Source organism: Uloborus diversus, chromosome 7 (genome assembly GCF_026930045.1).
Source record: "Uloborus diversus isolate 005 chromosome 7, Udiv.v.3.1, whole genome shotgun sequence".
Classification (NCBI taxonomy): Eukaryota; Metazoa; Arthropoda; class Arachnida; order Araneae; family Uloboridae; genus Uloborus; species Uloborus diversus.
This window is the reverse complement of record NC_072737.1, coordinates 8,224,264-8,247,043: the sequence shown is the minus strand read 5'-3', so window position 1 is coordinate 8,247,043 and position 22,780 is coordinate 8,224,264. Positions and strand designations below refer to the sequence as shown.

At 35.7% G+C, this 22,780-nt stretch overlaps 1 protein-coding gene across 1 annotated transcript in view; it reads right to left on the bottom strand.

The window, feature by feature from the left end:
- Positions 1-22,208, bottom strand: part of LOC129226218 (probable phosphorylase b kinase regulatory subunit beta) — a gene marked incomplete at its 3' end in the record, with an annotated part of 111,023 nt that extends 88,815 nt beyond the window's left edge. The window contains exon 1 of the mRNA XM_054860817.1: positions 22,165-22,208. Coding sequence (XP_054716792.1) covers positions 22,165-22,208 — 44 coding nt within the window. The remainder of the gene's footprint in view (positions 1-22,164) is intronic.
- Between the last annotated feature and the right edge of the window lie 572 nt (positions 22,209-22,780).

The window sequence follows — 22,780 nt, the reverse complement described above, 5'->3', positions numbered from 1 at the left end:
GTGACTTGTAAATCTTCATGGTCATTGAGGTGTCTTGTATGTGGAAGCTGTTGCTTTGTTACGGTCCTAGAATAAGAATTCTCGTCTGCGCAGACATCCAGTGATGTTCCTATCAATTTTCTGAGGGTATACTCCCAGCAATTCACTATGCACAATCAGGGTCGGATCCAGAAATTTTTGTAAGGGGGGGGGGGTCAAGTTTACGATAAAAGTGTCAGTAATGCAGGGATGCCCATCCGCACATGGGTGATAGCGTTCCCGCTTATATGCTACGGACTCCTCTCCCCGAATTAGATCAAAACCCTTTCAAATTACCCCCCCCCCCTGCCTAAATTTTTCAATGACGCAACCTGTGCCGTGAATCACATTATATTAAATTTTCATTTCTTTTGTCCGACAGGCTACTCGGCTCACTTTACCGTCAGCTTTGAATATGAGATAACAGCTATAAAATAGTTGGATACATTTACATACACATTTTATAGCACACACAACATGCAGTTTGAATGCTCTGAAAACACGTTTAATTCGAGTATTTGTTCTATTGAAAATGAACACAAAACTCAAAATATCATTTGCCCAGCAAGCGAACTCGGTCACATCCTTTGAATTTTTACGCGCTGAATACAAATACTTTGCAGAACGACACAAAGAGTAACATTAGTTCCATGCACGATTTTTTGGGATCTAAAAATTTGAAATTCGGCAATGATCATAATTAAATTCTTGTCACAGGGGGATCAACTGACACTTTCACCCTCCCCTTAATCCGCCCTTGTGCACGATATGTGTATGCGATCAATGCCCAGAAATTAATGACCAGAATATAACCCAAAGGTGATCGAGTTCCGGGTTTTCCAGGAAGAGGGAAAAAACTGGTAAAATTAAGGTTTCTGCCATTATATACGTTTTGCTTTCTGAGTATTGTTTTATTTTAACTCTCAAAGAAACAAGTTGGTTTAAGTGTTGAGAAATATAAAGAAATAAGGTTATTTGTGGAAAAATGTGGTTAACATAAATTTGTTATTTTTGCTTTAGGAAAATTTAAAAATGCGATGACAGAATCTGCAAGGGTGCCCCCCCCCCTCAAGAGCAAAGGTGCACCCCTTAACTATCGCGAAGACACCCCCCTCCAAAAGCAAGAACTCTCCCCAAGAAAGTAAAAAATGCCCCTCAAAACACACACCCCTAAAAATTTCAATGGCGTGCGCCATGACTCCCCTTCAGATGGGCACACCTGGAATCTGAATCAGAAATGAAAATTTTTTAAGCTTTGGGGTATACGCTATATATGTACCTAAAAAATGTTTCAGAGTATAAGGCGTATATAGAGCCTACGGGAACAGGGGCGGATTGAGGGGAAGGTCAAAGGGTCAGCTGACCCCCTGTGACAAGAATTTTATTATAATTATTACCAACCTTCAAATTTTTAGATTCGAAAAAATAGTTCATGGAATCTATGTTACCCTGTTTTTTGCTTCGTTCTGTAAGGTAATTATTTCTTCTTAGCGCGTCACAGTTCAAAGGATTGACTGGGTTCGTTTAAATGGGCAACTGCTATTTTCAGTTTTTTTTTTTTTTTTTTCAAAAGCACAATCATCTCTAATGAGTTTAACCATTGAAAAATTGTAGAGAGGGGGTATGTGAATGGGTTTTCATCTCATTGGGAGGGGAAGGGATGGAAACCCCTACTTAAAAGAAGCTTTTTTACGTAGGAGATATAACGCTGGCCATTGAAACTTGACCCCCCTTACAAATATTTCTGGATCCGTCCCTGTATGGGAACACCCCTGCAGGCATCTGAGAATTTCTTAGTTTCCTTTTTCTAAACACAACACTTTTTTAGCACTTAACAGCAAGTGCGGTTTCCCTCCTCTACATTTTTTTTTAATATATGAGATAAATTTTGTCCTGCACAAATGTCATTTTACAATGTTCACAAGACTGTAGCTTTCAGTGCATGTTCATGTGCTTGTTGAAATATCCGCGTGATAAACATCTTTTTCCACAATGGCCACAAGAGTAGGATTTCTCTCCTGTGTGAACCTTGAAATGTCTTTTGAGATATATCTTATGGGAAAATATCTTGTAACAGCATTCGCAACAGTGAGGTTTCCCTTCTGTGCGAGACTTCGAATGTCTGTTGAAGTCTTTTTTTTTAAAAATCGAAAATGGCCTCAGAGATAAGTTCCTATCCTGTGTCAATTCGGAAATGCTTTTAAGACTTCTCACGTCGGAAAATTTCTTTTGACAATGTTCACAACAGTGAGGTTTTTCTGCTGTATGGTTATTTAAAAGGGCGTCAAGGCTCTCCTTGCGCATGAACTTCTTCTGACAAAACACACATCAGAAATGTTTCTCCCCTGTATGGATCTTTAAATGGGTGACAAAGTTGGTCCTCCATGCAAAAGTTTTTTTACAATATTCACAACAGGCCCGTGTCCAGGATTTCACAAAGGGAGGGGTTTCAAAGATCTTTTAAAAATCATTTCTCGCAGTGGCATGAAAACACCTCTTGTACCAAATAATTCATTCCTGTTTTATGGTTATAATCAAGCAATGGAGTACTTTAGGGGCCAGAGCCATTGATTTTAAAGCGCATTACTATTCCTAGGAAGAGATAACAAGTATAGTATTATATACATGTAGGGACGTTTCTGACCCCTCCCCTATTTTACCCAAATTCCGGCTTCGCTGGTGGATAGAATGTTGTTTTACAGCTTCTTCAGAAACAAGCCTTTTTATCTGTTAACACCATTGCATATTGCAAAAGGTATTAAAAATTTCGCACAAATATTTTTTTTTTTTTACATGCTGTATACCAAAAAATATTCCCATTGGATGTTTTGTATTGTCAGTCTATTCAGTGGTTCTTTTGCAACTGGTTTTCTAAAATATAATTTCAGTTGGTGAAGAGTGGGCACTCGTAAATTGCAGAAAAAAAATCAAAGAAAATGACTTAAAAAAAGAGCACTGACATAAACATTAACACTATAACTAAGTTAAATATCATTTTCTTCATATTGCTTTTATCATTATTTTCCCCCAATGGGAGGGGTTTAACCCCTAAAACCCTCCCCTTGGACACGGCCCTGATTCACAACTGTATGACTTTTCTCCTGCATGTATTTTCAAGTGAATGCGGAGGCTTTCTCTGACTGAATATTTCTTCTGACATAAATCACAAGATTAAGGTTTCTCTCCTGTATGAGTCCTTGAATGTTTCTTAAGGTATCCTTTATCAGAAAATGATTTTTGACAGTGCTCACAAGAGTAAGGTTTCTCTCTTGTGTGAACTCTGTAATGTCTCTTGAGATTTCTCTTAGCGGAAAATATCTTATGACAGTATTCGCAACAGTGAGGTTCTCCTTCAGACTTCAAATGCTTGTTGAAGTTTATTTTCTTCGAAAATGCCTCAGAGATAAGTTCCTCTCCTGTGTGAATTCTGAGATGCCTTTCAAGGCTTCTCAGGTCGGAATATTTCTTTTGACAGTATTCACAACAGTGAGGTTTCACTGCTGTATGGTTATTTGCATGTATTTTTGAGTGAATGTAGAGGGTTTGTCTTGCTGAGTATTTCTTCTGACATAGATCACAAGAGTAAGGTTTCTCTCCTGTATGAATCCTTGAATGTCTCGTAAGGTTTCCTTTACCGACAAATGACGCTTTGCAGAGCTCACAGGTGTACGGTTTCTCTCCTGTATGACAATTCAAATGTGCGTTAAGGCTTTGTTTGGACATAAATCTTTTTGGACAATGCACACAACAAAAAAGTTTATCCCTTGTATGGATTTTTAAATGGGTGACAAAGTTGGACCTCCATGCAAAAGTCTTTTTGCAATGTTCACAACTGTATGACTTTTCCCCTGCATGTATTTTCGAGTGAACGAGGAGGTTTTCTCTGACTGAGTATTTCTTCTGACATAAATCACATGAGTAAGGTTTCTCTCCTGTATGAATCCTTGAATGTCTCTTAAGGTTTCTTTTATCGGCAAATGACGCTTTACAGTGCTCACAGGTGTACGGTTTCTCTCCTGTATGACAATTCAAATGCGCGTTAAGGTTTTCCTTGCGCATGAATCTCTTTTGACAAATCACACAGCAAAAAGGTTTATCCCCTGTATGGATCTTTAAATGGGTGAAAAAGTTGGCCCTCCATGCAAAAGTCTTTTTGCAATAATCGCAATTGTATGACTTTTCCCCTGCGTGTATTTTTAAGTGAGTGTAGAGGTTCTGTCTTCCTGAAAATGTCTTGTGACATAAATCACAAGAGTAAGGTTTCTCTCCTGTATGAGTCCTTGAATGCGATTTGAGGTTTCCTTTCGTAAAAAATATCTCGTCGCAAAAGTCGCAAGAGAACAGCATGTCTAATGTATGAACTCTAATATGTTCTTCAAGATTTCTCACATCAGAAAATGTCTGCACACAATATTTGCAAGCGTGGGTGCTTTTTGCTGCATGTGACTTTAAATGAATATTTAGGCTTACTTTCCAGAGGTATTTCTTTTGACAGTGCTCGCAGCAATATTTTTTGTCACCTGTGTGTGACTTGCAATGTATGATGAAACTTTCTTTCCGTCGAAATGTCTTTTCACATGACATACAATAGTAAAATTTTTCTTCGGCATGGATACCCGCATGGACATTTAGATCTCCTCTACGTTTGAATTTCTTCTTGCAATACACATAAGGGTAACGTGGGTAGTCTGCATGAGTCTTTAAATGTGTTGTGAGATGGCTTTTCAGTAAAAACGCTTTTTTACAGAATTTACAAAAGTAATACTTATTTGCAGCACGATTTTTTAAGTACATTTTGAGATTACTTTTTTGAGGACTTTTCACGGCGATAGCTTGAACAAGGATTAGGTGCAGTGTTGATTCTATCTTTTATTACCGCTTCTGGATTAGTGAGAAAATTCCTTTTGAGAATGTCTCCGACACTCGATTTTTCTTTGCATTCAGTTATATCAGCAAATGTCCTATATTCATTTCATGCCAAATTCTTTATGTGCCCGTAACTATAAAGGAAAGATTCATTACAAGAAAGAAACAGTAGTACAGGCGTCCCTCGTATAACACGGTTAATTCGTTTCGTGTAGTATCAAAACAGTGTTATACGAGACTTTTTTAAAAATAACTTTTTAACCTTTTTTTACACGAATTAATCATGTACATATAGTAAAAACCATGTAAAGATGCATCGTGTTGTATCAAACCGTGCTACACGAGATTTAGAAACAATGTGAATCAAAGGATATGTATACCGTGTTATATCAAAACCAAATTTTATAAAAACAAAGTACACTGGCCTCAAAAAGTTAAGGTATAGCCGGTTTTTTTTGCGTCTAATTTGCAAAGGAATGCATGTAGAAACAAAATAATTTGGAGGATATGTGCATTGAATGGTTTTTATTGAATGCGTCATAGGAATTTGTATAAGTGTATTGCAAACACAATTTATAACAAAAAAAGTCATCTTTGCGGAAAAGTCCATTTTTGAAGAAAACAGAACATCACAATGTTATGTAGTAAAATGTCATATAAACAGTACAAAAATGGATTCTAATGAGAAATTTATCCCCCCGAACTTGAATTCATTGGCGGAATCGATTTTCTATGCTGTTTATTAAGCTGTCGGACAACCGGAATAGGAAGCGAAGACCAGACACAGAGTAAGCCTTGTTCCAGCTCATGTAATGAGCTTGGAGGAAGATTTAAAGCATCAACTTGTCTGCCAAAATAGTCTCAAAGATGTTCTATCAAACTCAGGTCTGGAGATCGAGCTGGTCATTCCATTCGTCCCAAACCATGATCCTCAAGATACTCCTCAACCATACATACTCCTCAACAATCCGAGCTCATTATAATCCATCAGAATGAAGTCATTACCATTAGCACCAGTATATCGGCGGAAATATGGATCAAGGATCTCATCCCGATATCTCAGTCCAGTCAGAGTTCCACCATGGAGCACAAGCAGGTCAGTGCGACCACTTAGCGAGATCCCTGCCCAAACCATGATTCCACCACCTCTATAACTGTGCTCTTTCAACAGTGTTGGATTGACGGTATCTATTGCGCTGTTCCCTCCAGATCAGTAGACGCCCTGATTAACTCTCCAATATAAATCTGGACTCGTCTGTTAACAGCACAGAAGCCCATTGCTGCTGGGTCCAGGAAACATGTTCTATTGCCCAGCGTAAGCGGATCCTTAGCTGTGTTTCGTTGAGAGGAACACAACAAGTGGTCGTCTTGCGTAGAGATCTGCATTGTGATGACGATTTCGCACCGTATGAGCAAAGATTCTTCTTCTTGATGCTATAAAAAACTGCGGCACAGTGGTGGTTCTTCTCCTTCGAGCCGAAAGAACTGGAAAACTGTCTTCTGCAGGTGTTGTAGCTCGTGGTTGGCTTGGAACAGTCTTCTGGACACAGGATTGATACCAATCCGAAGATTCTGAGTCGCTGAACAACACTACGAGACACATTGAGACGTCTAGCAGCAGCAGCCTGCGACAATCCAATTTCCATCCAACTGCCCTCCATCTTAACAACACGAGTAAACGACGTCTCTGAGACATTTTCTAACCTCTATTGACTATTATCACCGAAATTGCCAACAGCAGTTGAAAATCAACACAACTTAGACACAAAAGTACGAAAGCTTGATATTTGCATAATTTTTTTTTCTCACTCGTGAAAATATGCTATTTTCTGTAAAATAAAAGTAGTAGCAACCTTTTTTTATAAATAGTTTTAAAGCTCGTTATTATCATTCATGCAAACTATTTGGTTTATTGTTACTGCCATTTTTTTAAGGTGAGCTTCGAAAAACATGTCGTACCTTAACTTTTTGAGGCCAGTGTAAACAACTTATTAGAGTTTTGACAAACATAATGAGAATGTATTAAACAAAAATGAAATTCCATCTTTTTTGAAGACAACTTTCATGTTATATCAAAACCATGAAGTATTAAATTCAAGTTTCATGCTGTGTAATACCGAAACCCTGTAATAATAATAGCAAACTTGGAACCGCGTAATATCGAAACCATGTTGTACAAGTATTGTGTTATACGGGGGGGGGCGCCTGTATATGGAAATGTTGTTATTAAAACAAGAACATGGTTACATACAGGGAGTCCAAACATCCTAGATACAATTTAAAAATTCATAGAAAAACAACCAATTGTCATATCAATACGCAGTTTGTGCCTTTATACTTCACAAGCTCAAGAGTTTTTCATGACATCATACAAATAAACGAGCTGATGTGTGCATCACATGACTTCCTTTTACTCCAATGTAATGTCTTTTTCTCATCATTGGCAGTTTTTTAATGTGATTCAATAGTTTACTTTCTAAATATCACCAACAGTGACCAAATTGAAACCAGATTTAAAAAAACGAGCTGATGTGTGAATCACATGACTTCCTTTTACTCCAATTTAATGTCATTTCCCCATTATTCGCTATTTTAATGTGATTCAATATTTATTCTCTAAATATCACCAACAATGGCCAAATTGAAACCAAAAAAAAAAAAAAAACTCCGCCAAATTTGTCGCCAAGTTGGCGACAAAACTTGGCGACCAAAAGACTGGCGATATATCGCCAAGTGTCCGACAAATTATAACGCCACTTGAGTTTACATCGAAATTAACAATGATTTCCCCCCAAAAAGGTGCAAAAGACCCCCTTAGGAACATCCGAAAGCAACCAAAAGGGGAGGTGCACAACTAGACCCCACTACGAGTCTATGTACCAAATTTCAACTTTCTAGGACATACGAGTTTTGAGTTATGCGAGATACATACGCACATACGCACATACATACAGACGTCACGAGAAAAGTCGTTGTAATTACCTCGGTGATGGTCAAAATGGATATTTCGCGTGTCTATACATTCTTAGGCACTTTTCCGCATGTGGTCGAATCGAAAAAAAAACTCAACATTCATTTGGGGGTGAGCAAAATGGAAATTAAGGGCGATTTTTGAGTGAAAATTTTTTCGCGAATACAATACTTCCTTTTTTGTAAAAGGAAGTAAAAATATTGAAAATAAATAAATAAATTTAAAAAAATCGCAAAATTTTTCGCCAAGTTGGAGACAAAACTTGGCGACCAAAAGACTGGCGATACATTGCCAAGTGTCCGCGAAATTATAACACCACTTGAGTTTACATCAAAATTAACCGTGATTCTCCTCACCCCAAAAAGGGGGCAAAAGACCCCCTTTGGAGTATCTGAATGCAACCAAAAAGGGAGGTGCACAACTAGACCCCACTAGGAGTCTACGTACCAAATTTCAACTTTCTAGGACATAACATCTGTGAGTTATGCGAGATACATACGCACATACAGACGTACATACAGACGTCACAAGAAAACTCGTTGTAATTAACTCGGGAATCGTCAAAATGGATATTTCGCGTGTCTAGATGTTCTTAGGCCCTTATCCACGCGTGGTCGGGTCGCAAAAAAAAAAAAAAAACTCAACATTCATTCGGGGCTGAGCAAAATGGAAATTAAGGTCGATTCTTGAGTGAAAATTTTTTCGCGAATACAATACTTCCTTTTTTGTAAAAGGAAATAAAAAGAAAAGAAATGTATTTATTAGTAATTTGCATTGATGGCCGTATCGTCACAGTATGAAATGAAAACGTCATGTGAGGCGTTCAATCATTTTATTAAACAGAAAGCAACACCTTTCATTACTGGAGGTAAATGTGTGAACCGTTTCAGGACATGAACTCGGGGTTTCTTCGCGCAACATACGGTACACAAATCGAACTCGGGTAATGACTTCCTGTTTAATACAATGATTTAACACCTTACGTGACAATATAATAACGAATAAATACCTTTGTGCTGAAGATTCAAAAAATCAGTAATCCAACGTCATAAAGCACAAAAATTGTAAAATATTGCAGACACGTGTTTCGGTGTTACTAGGAACACCTTTTTCAATGCAAAGAAATGTGAGCTTCTGGATGAAAAGTCATCCGAGAAAAGCAACACGGTGGAATAGGAGATAGTATAAATATCAAAAAAATAGAAATTAAACAAAACAAAAAAGATAAATAAACATGGAGGCAAAATTTATTATATAATTCCATCAGGAATTAAGAGTATTTCATGTGCAAATTATTGAGATATTTATATTTTTAAATACATTTATTTTTTGATAGTAGTGTGGGAAAATAAATAAATAAAAAAAACAAAAACAAAAAACAATGAAGCAGATATATTTTTAAGCTAAAAATATAAAGAACTGAAAAAGCCATTAATTTTATTTTTTTAATGGCAGAACACACATCTAAGATTATCAGGAAAAAAGAATTTTTTTGATAATCATATTCCCTTTGGTGGATATTGACTTTAACGTATTTCATACTTTTAGAAAAAAAAAATTATGAAAATAATTTTTTTCTACTTTTAAAATATTACTTAGAATTTTTTTACATTTTTTTCTGAAATCCTCATACTTTCATTAATATTACTGTAAGTTTTCATAAAAATTGGCTGAAAAATAAATGAAATATAAATTATTTTCAATCAACGAGCAGAATCGTCATAGTTTGGGAAATACTAAACATTCAAAATTTCGACTGGCTGTAAAACGAAAACTAAACCAGATTGAGAAGAAAAAATTGATGTGGATACTTTTCTACATTAAAGGACTAAACTCACCAAGTTTTATCAAAATCCGTGTCGGTGGGTGTCAAAATGCCATTTTTTTGGTTGAATTGACATGGAATGACCCCTAATTGACCAAACACTTAATTTTACTGTAACAGAAAAAAAGCGTGGGGGAGCTTCTTATCAGTTGTCTTAAATTTCTTCCACTTGTTGTTTATGTAAATAGACAGCCCCCATGCTTTTTTTTCCTATTACAGTAAGTATTTGGTCAATTACTTTATAAACTTGTCATCTAAAGATAATTTTTAACTTTTTAGTTCATTTTGCTACTAAAGTGTGTTTTTTTAGTTTTTTAAACTATTATTTTGTTTAGCTCATTCTATCCACTTCAGTGACAAAAAGTAGTACTTTTGACTAATGGAAACAACCCCATTTTTGGATCTACCTTACTTACGCGCATAAACCGCGTTTTGGGTGTAAAACTCAGTTTCTTTGTTCGCGTATTTGTGTAATCCATTTGCAGAGCGATCCTTTTTTTTTTTTTTTTTTTTTTGGAGCAATCATGATTTCTTATTGCTTTCATTTGACTGTTTTGATGTCCTATCATTTTTCCCACCGCCACCCTCTCCATCACCACCGTCGACCGGGTCCTCACGATGGTGCTCCTCTAGCGAAAGCCGTCTCCAGGTTGAATCCATGTCCTACACACACGCGCATACATACACAACAACACACGCACACACCTACACACACATACACCTACAAAAATACACAAACACATACACACACGAATACATACAGACACCTACACACACACAAAAACATACACACTCACATACACACAACTACCCATACATTCATGCCTGCACACAGACACAAACACATATGCCTACACACACATACACATACCCCCCCCACACACACACATTCAAAACACCCACATACAAAAATACACAAACACATACACACACGAATACATACAGACACCTACACACACACAAAAACATACACACTCACATACACACAACTACCCATACATTCATGCCTGCACACAGACACAAACACATATGCCTACACACACATACACATACCCCCCCACACACACACATTCATACACACAACTACCCACAAACTTATGCCAGCACACAGACACACACATACACATACCCCCTACACACAAACACACATACCCCCGCACAAAAACACACACGCCCACATACACACACTCGTGATTGCGAAAAACATAATTTGAATTCAAAATGCCAAAATTCAAATTACTTTTTTTTTAAAGCTTTTTCAAGTATTTTTTACATACACTGTTATATTTATCCTTTGTTCAATGCAAGTGCTATTGATATTTTTACGTCCACGGAAAATCGACCGTTTGCTATACAAGGATTAAACAAATGAAACTAAATAAAAATGTTGACAATCACTATAATTTCCTTAGATTTTCTTTGTTTAGTTACAATTGAATAGTTCCTCATAGAGTACGTTCAACTCTGTAATTTTCTCTTTTTCTTTTCCTATACGTTCAGTGAAAATTGGAGTTCGATGTCAATCAAAAAATGTAACTAGTATGTAGTGGCCATCACGAAACTTTCTTCTATATTTTTCTTATTTTTCTGATCTCTCCCCATGCTTGAAGAGGAAGCAATATTCCCAACAAAAACAAAATTACACATGCAAAAACTTGACGATCATCCCAATGTCTGAATTATTGCAAGAGCAAAGCAAAGAGCGAAAATTGAAAGTTATTTTAAAAGCCTTGCTTGAATTAATTACAAATATTTTATTTGTTAACAAACAGAAGATGGCAACAGTTAAAAATTTTAAATCATTGCGGTAATATTTCCGATCATTTCCATACAATTAAAATCACGAGAAATACGCAGACGACAATCTATTACGATTTATCTTTCTTGTTGTTGCATTAATAAAGCTATTTTTATTCAAAAAAAAAAATAAATAAATAATTTGAATTTTGTCATCTTGAATTCAAATTATGTTTTTCGCAATCACGAGTGTGTGTGTATATGTAAGCGTGTGTGTTTGTGCGTGGAGGGTATGTGTGTGTGTGTGTGTAGGCATATGTGTTTGTGTCTGTGTGCAGGCATGAGTGTGTCGGTAGTTGTGTGTATGTGAGTGTGTTTGTGTGTGTATGTATTTGTGTATGTGTGTAGGTGCGTGTATGTATGCGTGTAAGTGTAGGATATTGACGAAACCTGAAGACGGTTTTCGCTAGACGTGCAGCATCGTGAGGACCCGGTCGACGGTGATGCTGAGGAGGGTGGCGGTGGGAAAAATGATAGGAACATCAAAAACAGTCAAATGAAAGCAATAAGCAATCGTGATTGCTCAAAAAAACACCTCTTGGAGCGATTGGCGTCAAAATTGAACCAAATCCTGTTTACATATGGATTCACATTTATTCCAAATTTCATCCAGAACGTAGCATTACTTCTTGAGATAGGGCACTCACAATGGAAAAAGAGAACGTTCGATTGCGCCAGCCCCTTTTCAGCTGTTGACACCAAAATAAAATCAGCTCTTATGCCCACTAAGGGCTACTTGTTGAAAAATTTTTGTTTGATTCCGTTCGTTATTTCTTGAGATACAGCAGTCACAATTGACAACAAAAAACGTTCTATAACTCAACCCCCGTTTGAGCTATTGACATCAAAATTAAATCAGCACCTATTCCTGTTAGGGGCAACATATGAACCAAATTTTGTTTGATTCCACCAGTTACTTCCTGAGGAATAGCAAGCACGCGTAACTCAAAAAACGTCCCATTGCTCCACCCCCCTTGGAGGAATTCACGCCAAAAACCAGTGGGCACAGGTTCACATAGGGGCACATATGTGTACCAAATTTCGTTCGATTTCATGCGGTAGTTTTTGCTGTAGAGCGGCCACAAAAAACTGGTAACACAGACGTGACACACACACGGACACACACACATTTTCCAAAAATAGTCGAAATGGACTCAGCACACCTCAAAACGTTCGAATCCGTCAAAATTCGAAATTCGGAAATTTGCACGAATCCAATACTTTCTTCTATATATTAGATATAGAAGAAAGTAATAACATATTGTAGCGTTTATTGCATGTTTTGCACATATATAACAACTTCATTTGATGCAGTGGCGTACTATTTTAGTAAACGGTATTTTCTTGGTAATTTTCAAAAATCCGTCCTACCTGTAATCCCAATTATGTAGTCCAAATATTTGTCGGCATACTGAATTTACATTGATAATTCAGCACTTTTAGGCGAAAGTTAATGCTCTGACTATTCCAGTTAATATAAAAGAAGATATAATACAGAATAAATGCTGACAGTTAAAATAGAAAACCTCACTTGCTTGTTGAACGAAAGCCTCGTCGTAACTTTAAAAAAATATATATGGTGCTGGAAAAATTCAAATAAGAAGAACTTCACATAAATCTGCGTCTCTCAAGCAGTTATAGTCATTTTTTTATTTTCGCTCTTCGTTCCAAACTTCAAAGAAAATAATAACTAGGAAAGAAGAAGTAGAAGTACTTAGAATTTCACTTCGCACAAGTAATTTGTTGAAGCAATGAATTCTTTTTAGATTTATTTGCAACTCCAAAGCTCGAATACGCTACCTTGCGGTGATTTACGCAAGTACCGAAAAAGGTAAAACATAGCGTTCTACGTCTTTTGGGGGTTAAACATAGACATATTGGGATGCGGTTTTTTTTTTTTTTTTTTTTTTTTTGCTTTATTTTACAGTATTTGATTGAAATGGACAGTATGCAAAAAATATTCTTGAAAATATCGCCGAATAGTATGGAAAATCTAGAAAGAACTTTTAGAATTGAACTAGAAAAAGAAAATCTGAGAAATTTAACTGCCAAAATAGTGCAATTAAAGGTATGAAGCTTACAGGATTCGATGAGTTAAATACTAATGGTGGATAAATTAAAAAGAAAATTACCATCATATCTCCGTGAGCATTTTATTGATGAGTTACGTAGCATAACAGAAACAAATTAGCGAGAATTAAAATAAACAGATTCAATAATTTAAGAAATAACTCATCTACACATGTAAAACAATTTGCATTAGCCAAACAAAACAAAAAAATATTATCTTCCTCTTTTGACACTCAATCGTATTCGCAACTCCAACGAACTATAGGGGGCACTGTAGCCACTTTCTAATGGCGGACAAAAAAGGTAAAACCAACGCACGTGGTAACGAAGAAAATACTAATAAGCCTAGTAAATTTTGTTCGTATGCATCATTTTTTCGCTTTATTCTTTTTAAATTAATTTTCAAAGTCTTGTTGATATTCTGGCCCATGTAGAAAGAAATTAGAATTTAAGAAGCATTAATAAACGTTAGAAATTAATGCAAATTACGAAGTTTCGAAGTTCTAAATTCGAAGTTCTAAGCAGCCATTTCCACGATGTTGAATTCGATATTTATCAATTCTTGATAAAACTGAATAATAAATGTGGCGTGTCAAGAATAACAATCAATGCTAGAAAGTTTAATATTACGAATTATTATCAAAAGAAGATGATACTTCTTTGCCTTGCTTGACAAGCGCTTATTGTTTTGCATTTTGAGCTGAGTTATTTTTCTCAAATTCTTGAATCGGTTAATTTAAAATTCTTCTGTTTCGAATGTTTCTAATTTCTGAGTTATGATTTAATTATGTCATGCTATGCAAATCATTAACAAAATTATCACGTATATATGGTGATAGTTTTCTTTTCAGTTGATCTACCATTATTTCTTTTTACTTATCGAATTCTGTAATCTTTTTACCATTTTATTCCACTCATGATAAAAATTAAAAATGGTTTAACTAACATGAGGAATCTCGCCAAGGGTACTTTGCTCGCACAATACTAAAACTATAACCCTAAACAAATTTAGCGAAACCTTTCAGCTGAGAATAAAAGCAATAAAGTAAATTCTTTCTCTGTTAAACATTTTTCATTTTGTTCTACGATAATATATTCAAGAAAATATTTTGCATACTGTCCATTCCAACTAAATGCTGCTGTAAAATATGGTTAGTTAAATTAATTTAAGATTAAAAAAAAACCATATTCTTACAAACTCACACAAAACAATAAAAGAAATTACCTATTATAACGTTAACCAAGTTTGTTAATGCAGTTTTCTTGTGTTTACGCTTTCACCATTTCTCAATCAACTCTCTTTTGGAATTAAATAAGGAAAACTAACATTATTTTGAGAAGCTCGAGAATACTATTAAGGGACGAAACAATTTCTGTAGCTGAAAGCAATCTGAGACACATCGATTGCGTTAATAAATACTTAGAACAAACTGCCTGTGTTTACGTCCACAGACAAACGTGGAACGCAATGTGGCAATGTTTTAGTTAAATCGGCAGTTTTGTAAATCATCGCAAGGTAGCGTATTCGAGCGCTGGAGTTGTATTTCCTTATTTTGCATTTAATTTCTCAAACTTATTTTATTTCATGTTTCCATGGTTATGCTTTTAAAATCCGTCTTTCGCATTTTAATTTCTTAAAAGTATTTTAATATCTATCGTCATTGTTTGGAAGGGTAATTTTGCATGGTGTCTTTTTTTTTTCTTTTATTTAAGCCTGATTGTTGAATATATGTCACTTGACACAATTTTTATTTTCAAGGTAGACCGGGCAAAGCCGGGCAACACAGCTCTTAATATATAAAGATTTGAAAGCTACTCTTAATGTGATTTTATACCTTTTTGTTCGTTTGGCGAAACACATATTATTGCCAAAGAAAAAACATCCACTTCACTCGCAAAAGGGCTGGGTTCCGGTACCGTGGTCGCCTGGCGCGTTAGGCGCTGAGCAGTTCAGTCTAGAATTACTATTTTAAGGCAATTGTTAATGTAATTCATTGTTTTGGCGATTTATTTTGAAAGAAAAGAAACTTTTGATTTGTTTTTATCCGAGTGAAATGTATGACATTTTCTTTCTTTTTTTTTCTGACGACGATTTTTGTATGTTCCACGGGATTTTTTTTTTTTTTTTTCGTTAGACGGATCGATTATGATAGCGTGGATGCTAGGCAAGTTTTGCGAGAAACAATAGAGTTGCGGACTTATTATTGCATATGAAAGATATTATTTTGTTTATTTATTTTTTAATTATTCGGCGAAATATTTTAAATTGCAGTAAAAACCGCTTCACTCGCTAAGTAGAGTTTTAAAGCAACTGTTAATATAATTTAATGATTTGACGAAAAGTTATAAATTCCAAAGAAACTTAAAGTTTTTTTTTTTTTTTTTTTTGAAAAGGTGTGTACGCATATTATACAAAGAAAAATGATCATTTCACATTAGAGGGGGAATGGGCGTCATTTTTTTTTATTCAATGGACTTCCATTAAATTTTTAGCACGGGCATCGCTGTGCGGGTACTGCTAGTATGTAATAAATATAAAACTATTGTTTTTTAACGATACACACATATTTTAATATTGATTTTAAAAATGATATCATGTTTACTTTCTTCTATATCTAATACATAGAAGAAAGTATTGGATTCGTGCAAATTTTCGAATTTCGAATTTTGACGGATTCGAACGTTTTGAGATGTGCTGAGTCCATTTTGACTATTTTTGGAAAATGTCTGTCTGTCTGTATGTGTGTGTGTGTGTGTGTATGTGTGTGTGTCACGTCTGTGTGTGACCAGTTTTTTGTAGCCGCTCTACAGCAAAAACAACCGCATGAAATCGAACAAAATTTGGTACACATATGTGCCCCTATGTGAACTTGTGCCCATTGGTTTTTGGCGCGAATTCCTCCAAGGGGGGTGGAGCAATGGGACGTTTTTTGAGTTACGCGTGCTTGCTATTCCTCAAGAAGTAACTGGCGGAATCAAACAAAATTTAGTCCATATGTTGCCATCAACAGGAACAGGTGCTGATTCAATTTTGGTGTCAATAACTCAAACGGGGGTTGAGCTATAGAACGTTTTTTGTCGCCAATTGTGACTGCTGTATCTCAAGAAATAATGAACGGAATGAAAGAAAAATTTATCGGCAAGTAACCCTCAGTGGGTATAAGAGCTGATTTTATTTTGGTGTCAACAGCTAGAAAGGGAGTAGCGCAATCGCCCGTTCTTTTTTTTTTTCATTGTTAGCGCCCTATCTCAAGAATTAATACTACGTTCTGGTTGAAATTTGGAATATATGTTAATCCATATGTAAACAGGCTTTGGTTAAATTTTGACGCCGATCGCTCCAAGAGGTGTTGATTTTTTTTTTTGAATAAAAATAGTTTTATTAATGCAACAATAAGAAAGATAAATCGTAATAGATTGTCGTCTGCGTATTTCTCGTGATTTTAATTGTATGGAAATGATAGGAAATATTATCCATAGACTAATAATAAGAATAGACCGAGCTATGGCAACCCTTTGCTGCTCATGAACCAAACCATGTGACTAGTGGATATCCTAGCAACAGCGGGCGTTGATCGTAGCAGACGATCAGCGCTCGCGAGAAATAAAATAAATAAAATTGATGGAACGCGGAATAATAATCTTTTATGGAGTCTGATTTGTAATTTGGTTATTCTAAGTTGTAAATATTTTGTTAATATAGTGAGTTTTTCGTTTAGATAGTATTGTGCATTTTCTTTAGTCAATTTCAATAACTCTCTAAGCAATTAAAGATGCAAGCGCCCAAATAGAATCGGCAAACGGTAAGATTTTTACCTACAATTTCAATTTATGATTCCGATTAGTACATTTTTGCGTTAACGCAAAACGTTTACTCCATTACGTTCACGCCAACGCTGTCGTACCAGTTCCAAATGAAATAAAAGTTACTGAAAACTGTGATCAAAAACTACTCACAAATGTCAAAACAATTCATAACTAAAAGAAAAACAGTTCAATCTCTGCACCTGGAAAAAAATTATATTGAAAACACATTACCTAAAATACATGTCGAGTGCCAAACTATAGATAATGTTGCTATCTAGCAACCATGCTGCCAAAGTTTTCGCCAAGCCTTCCACCAGTCACATGATTATCCATGAACCAATTTTTTTCATCAGCAAGTCTGGGAAAGCTCGGTCTACTCTTATTATTAGTCTATGATATTATCTCAATGATTTAAAATTTTTAACTGTTGCCATCTTATGTTTGTTAACAAATAAAATATTTGTAATTAATTCAAGCAAGGCTTTTAAAATAACTTTCAATTTTCGCTCTTTGCTTTGCTTTTGCAATAATTCAGACATTGGGATGGTCGTCTAGTTTTTGCATGTGTAATTTTGTTTTGGTTGGGAATATTGCATATTGTCAAGCATGGGGAGGGATCAGAAAAAAAAAGAAAAATGTAGAAGAAAGTTTCGTGATGGCCACAACATACTAGTTTCTTCTGCAGATACAATCCAAAATCCTTATTATTAGGTAAATTAAATATCTCATCAATGTCATTATTTCACAAGCAATTTAACCGAAAAACGAATACGAAAATTTCTTCACTTTTCCGATTCCGGCATTTGCAGACGACTCTTAGCCTGAAGTCAAAAAATACCAAACAAAAGAGCTGCAATGAACTACCGACATAACGTAAAACCGTAAGTACTGTCCGTTCTCGAAAGCAAAGACTACCAGTCAGGATAGATTCCATTTTATAAAGGGGTGATAGCTTTGAAGATGGAATTCTTCCGCTCGCACTTGCGATCTCTTTCTTTTACGACGCTACTTATTAGGAAGTGACGCATGCGCAAATTGGCGCTGGGTCACGGCTAAGGAAAACAGACAGTATGCTCGGATTCGCTTTGCTGCAATAATTACGGCTTCAGATGCATTAAAGCGTAGAACTTATATAAAAACCCTATTTTCGCGCATGCACCCAGAAGTTCCGTCAACACGTATGTGCCGCTTGTCTGGCGAAATTAGGAAACTTCAGTTTCGTTGTTGCCAGCGAAGCGAGATTTCGTCAGACCGTTTCTATGGTGCCGTGTGTTAAGAAGGGCGTTAATATTTTTCCTCTTGATATCGGAATAAAAGCTATATTCGTTCAGAACTGAAAAAATTGAGTTGCGCTCCCTCTTGTGCGATAAATGTGCGACATAATTATTCTTATTAGGATTTTTTCGTTTTTCATTTTTCTTTTAAATAAAAATATTTCTGTGCTCAGTATTTTTCTTAAACATTTTATTCAGTGCAATATCAATTAATTATACGAGTATGTTTATCGATGTTGGAAAATGTTTTTCTACAGTTATTGCTAAAACTAAAGTAATTGCTCGGTAGAAATAGAACTAATTTTGAGACATGATTTCTTTCAAAGGAGTATAGCATTTATAAATTTAAATTTAATACAATAAAATTTCGGTTTGGTTACAAATATTTCTGTTTGCAATATACATGCAGCAATTTTGATATGGCTTGCAGCACAAACTTGCTGCAAGTTCAGTTACTGGAGACTATATACAAGGCTTGCATAATCTTGCATCTCGTTTGCATCAGAATTGCAGACTTGTCGCTTCCAATTGGATGCAAGTTTGTAAAATTGTCACGCCAAAGCTTAACTTGCAGCAAGTTTGATACCACAGAAATGACTTTCCTACTATATGAAATACACCGTCAGCTCAGTCAATTCCAGCCGAGGACTGCAGTTTCGTGCTTATTTAGCACTCATCAGCCCGGCATAGGAAGTGACTGAGCTGAAGGTGGAAAACCTCTTAAGGAAGTCAAGAGTGCCAAACAAACTGGTAGCTAATATATCGAATGTGTGTGGCGGGGGGGGGCATTAAATTTTCCGGGTCCCCTTCAAAAGATTTTTCTGCATCCGCCCCTGGTAATTACTGTAATTTTCTTACTAGTTCGCGACGAACTTGAAACAAATTTGATAAGACTTGCAGGATCAACTTGCTGCAAATTCATTTCGTGGGGACTACAAAGCTTGCATCTCGTTTGCATCTGACTTGTAGATTTGTCGCATCCAGTTTGATGCAAGTTTGCAGAATTGCAAAGCAAATTTGAATCAAGTTAGCGCTGCAAAGTAAAAAAATGCTATCTGGGTTATTTCTGACTCAACTATCAAAGGGACCTCTGGCCCTCAAACAAAGAAGGACTGCGTGTCAGGCGCCTTGCCTTCAGAAGACAACACAATAGATGGTGATGCTATCTATAGACAGTTTGAGAATTTAGAACAAGGCCAGGAGCCGAATAACTTTCTGGTCTTGCACCCCCAGAGGTATCGTTTCACTTGGAGGACATTGTGACTACGAGCATAAATTAATGTCGCCCAGTCACCAGTAATGACGACGGTGGATCTTCGACCAGCGAGGCTCGAACCCGAGACCCTCGCTGTCCCCCAAATTCCTTACCAATCAGGCCACCACGGCCCCTTTTGACACGAAAAGAAAACTGCTCTCAAATGGCACGCCAGTTTGGTAGCTCAACTCACTGGTTGAGAGGAAAAGCGATCCAGTCATTAAAAAATAGTTTTTAAAAATATACTTGCTTGAAAAATATGACCGATAAACTCCGGGGTAAAAAGATGTTAAAAAATACGTTCACCTACCTCGACCGGTAGCTACCGGTTGATTGATCACATGACAGCTAATGTCATCCGAGTGTTCAAAAAAGTCACGTGCTTTGATCAACCAATCAATCGATTACGATTACGAGTCACAACCAAGGAGGATCGAGTTTGCACATTCGAGGAAAACCTGACCGGAGAACAATAGGTCAACCGCGGCACTCCAAAGAAATTGTCCATCTTTTGATCTAACCGGCACTTGGCGTTGGCTTGTATATCTGGCGATTAGATTATTGGCAGGGTATTCATGTTTTTCCGGAAGGAAGCCATTTTATTTTACGTTCGAGCGGTTTTTGGTGAAGGTACGTGGTTTTGAATTTTCCGATGTTTGTATCATTATTTTTTAAAATTGATCAATCATTAACCATAATAGTTTCAGTTTGTAGATATTTATTGTGTATTATTTATATTTCTTGTTGGCTTAGAAAATATATATTGAATCTTTAATGTATTCATTCTAATATTTAAGTCGTTTAATACCTTATCATTCGCATTTGAGATTATTAATTTTGTATTTTAAGTACTGATCAATGCAAAGTACGCTGGTTATTTTTGCTTGTGCATAATATTAAACATTATATTTGTAACGTAATATTTAATTTCGCATCAACGGTGTTCGAGCTAAATGGTTGTTTCACTGTGTTTTGTATAATTATATACGAAGTATGTTATTTTTGTTTTAACTATAATATTGGGCCGGTCTGTTTGTAATGTTAGCTACAAGCATTGCAGCAGAGTGAAATTTTTTGAGCAGGCTAATTAGTAAAATTGAAAATTAATATCAAACAGTATTGAGCATCTTCCCGAGGTGGATTTTATGACTTCTTGTATAATCCACCATACATACATACATACATACAGAAGTAGCCATTTATGTATAAAGATAAGTGCATTAAATTTACCTATAATTGTTAGTTTTTTGATGAGATGAGGCTACGAAAATGTTTTTTCAAATCTAATTAGGTTTGTAAACAACAAAAATGACTTTCAAATACAGTAGAAGACCGTAATAAAGCACACCTTGGGACCAGAGCTTTTTCGTTATACAGGTTTTGGCATTATATAGGTCATTTCACAAATTTTGAAACTAATATTCAGAATATATATATTAGCACTTCAGAATTAGTTCTATCTGCAATGAGTATTAAAACACAACTAATCATTCACAAATAAATATGCTTTACATTTAAAAGAAAGTGAATTATCCTTCACTTCTGCCAGTTTCATAGTTTGCATAACAGCTGCATTTTCAAGAGCCATCTGATATTTTCTCTTTTTACTGTGAATATTGATTTTCATTTAAAAGCTTTGAATTAAGCTGGAAAGATGAAAAACTTTCAAAATTCAATTTTCCTAACAACTTTTATATTAGCAAGGCAAAACAAAGGGATTTTTTAAACTTAAAAACCTATTGTTTACTTCTCAAAAGTTGTGCGGTTTATAGAGAATTGCGTTACATAGGTCGGCGTTATAAAGGTATTCTACTGTATATACATCTATGTACTACTTATGTGATATTGATTCATACCAAAATAAGTTAAAAAATTAGCACATCTACATTAAAATATTCTATCAAACATTTTCATAGCTTTCTTCTTATTAGCAAAATTTTTTAATCTTTGAGTTACACAGCAAAATCTGTACTATCAATAATTTACATGATACAATACAATGATATGTAAAAAGAACTGAATTTGTCAAAAGGAAAAAGACAAATTTCAACTCAAAATTTATTCTTAAATAACAAGTAGACAAAATGAAATTTTAAAAGATTAAGCATAATAAGTAACAAATCTGGCTAATCATATTAGTACTTGAACTAGAGAAAACGGTTAACAAACAGAAAAAAACACACAATAACAATTTTTAAATAAAATGCTTACGAAAGAATATGTTTTTTTTTTCTATTCAGCCTGAATTTCAATTATATTAAGAAAATATCATAATACTTACGACTTACGTAGAAAACCACAAGTAGATTTCTCACGAATCGCCATGTTGTTAAGCAAAAACAAGACAACATTCTGGAACTTCCGGTTGACATCGAAATCAATCAGTTGGATCAAACTATAACTATTTCTAATAATACTATTGACGCCAAGCTGGCAACCCGGCGCTAATTGCTTTATGGCAACCCATGGACAACTCCTTTGGAATGCCGCGGTTAGCCTATTGTTATAGCTTGGGTCAAGTTTTCCTCGAATGAGACGCCCTCCAAGGAGGATAGAAGAGGGGGTCACAACAAGGAGGATAGAATTTCTTCTATCCTCCTTGGTCACAACTGACTACAACTGTATGTATGTCTAGGACTGCATACTAAGTGCCTTGCCTCCATTATTTTTTCTATTCTATTCTATTCAAGAGTCACAACTGACTTCAACTGTATTTATGTCGAGGACTGCATACTAAGTGCCTTGCCTCCATTATTTTATATGCCGATAGATGGCAGCATCATCACCGGATCGAACAGTTAATGAGAATTTAGAACTAGTCCGAGAGCTAATAGCTACCTGGTACTAGCACCCCCAGAGGTATCGTTTCACTTGGAGGACATTGAGACCACGAGCAT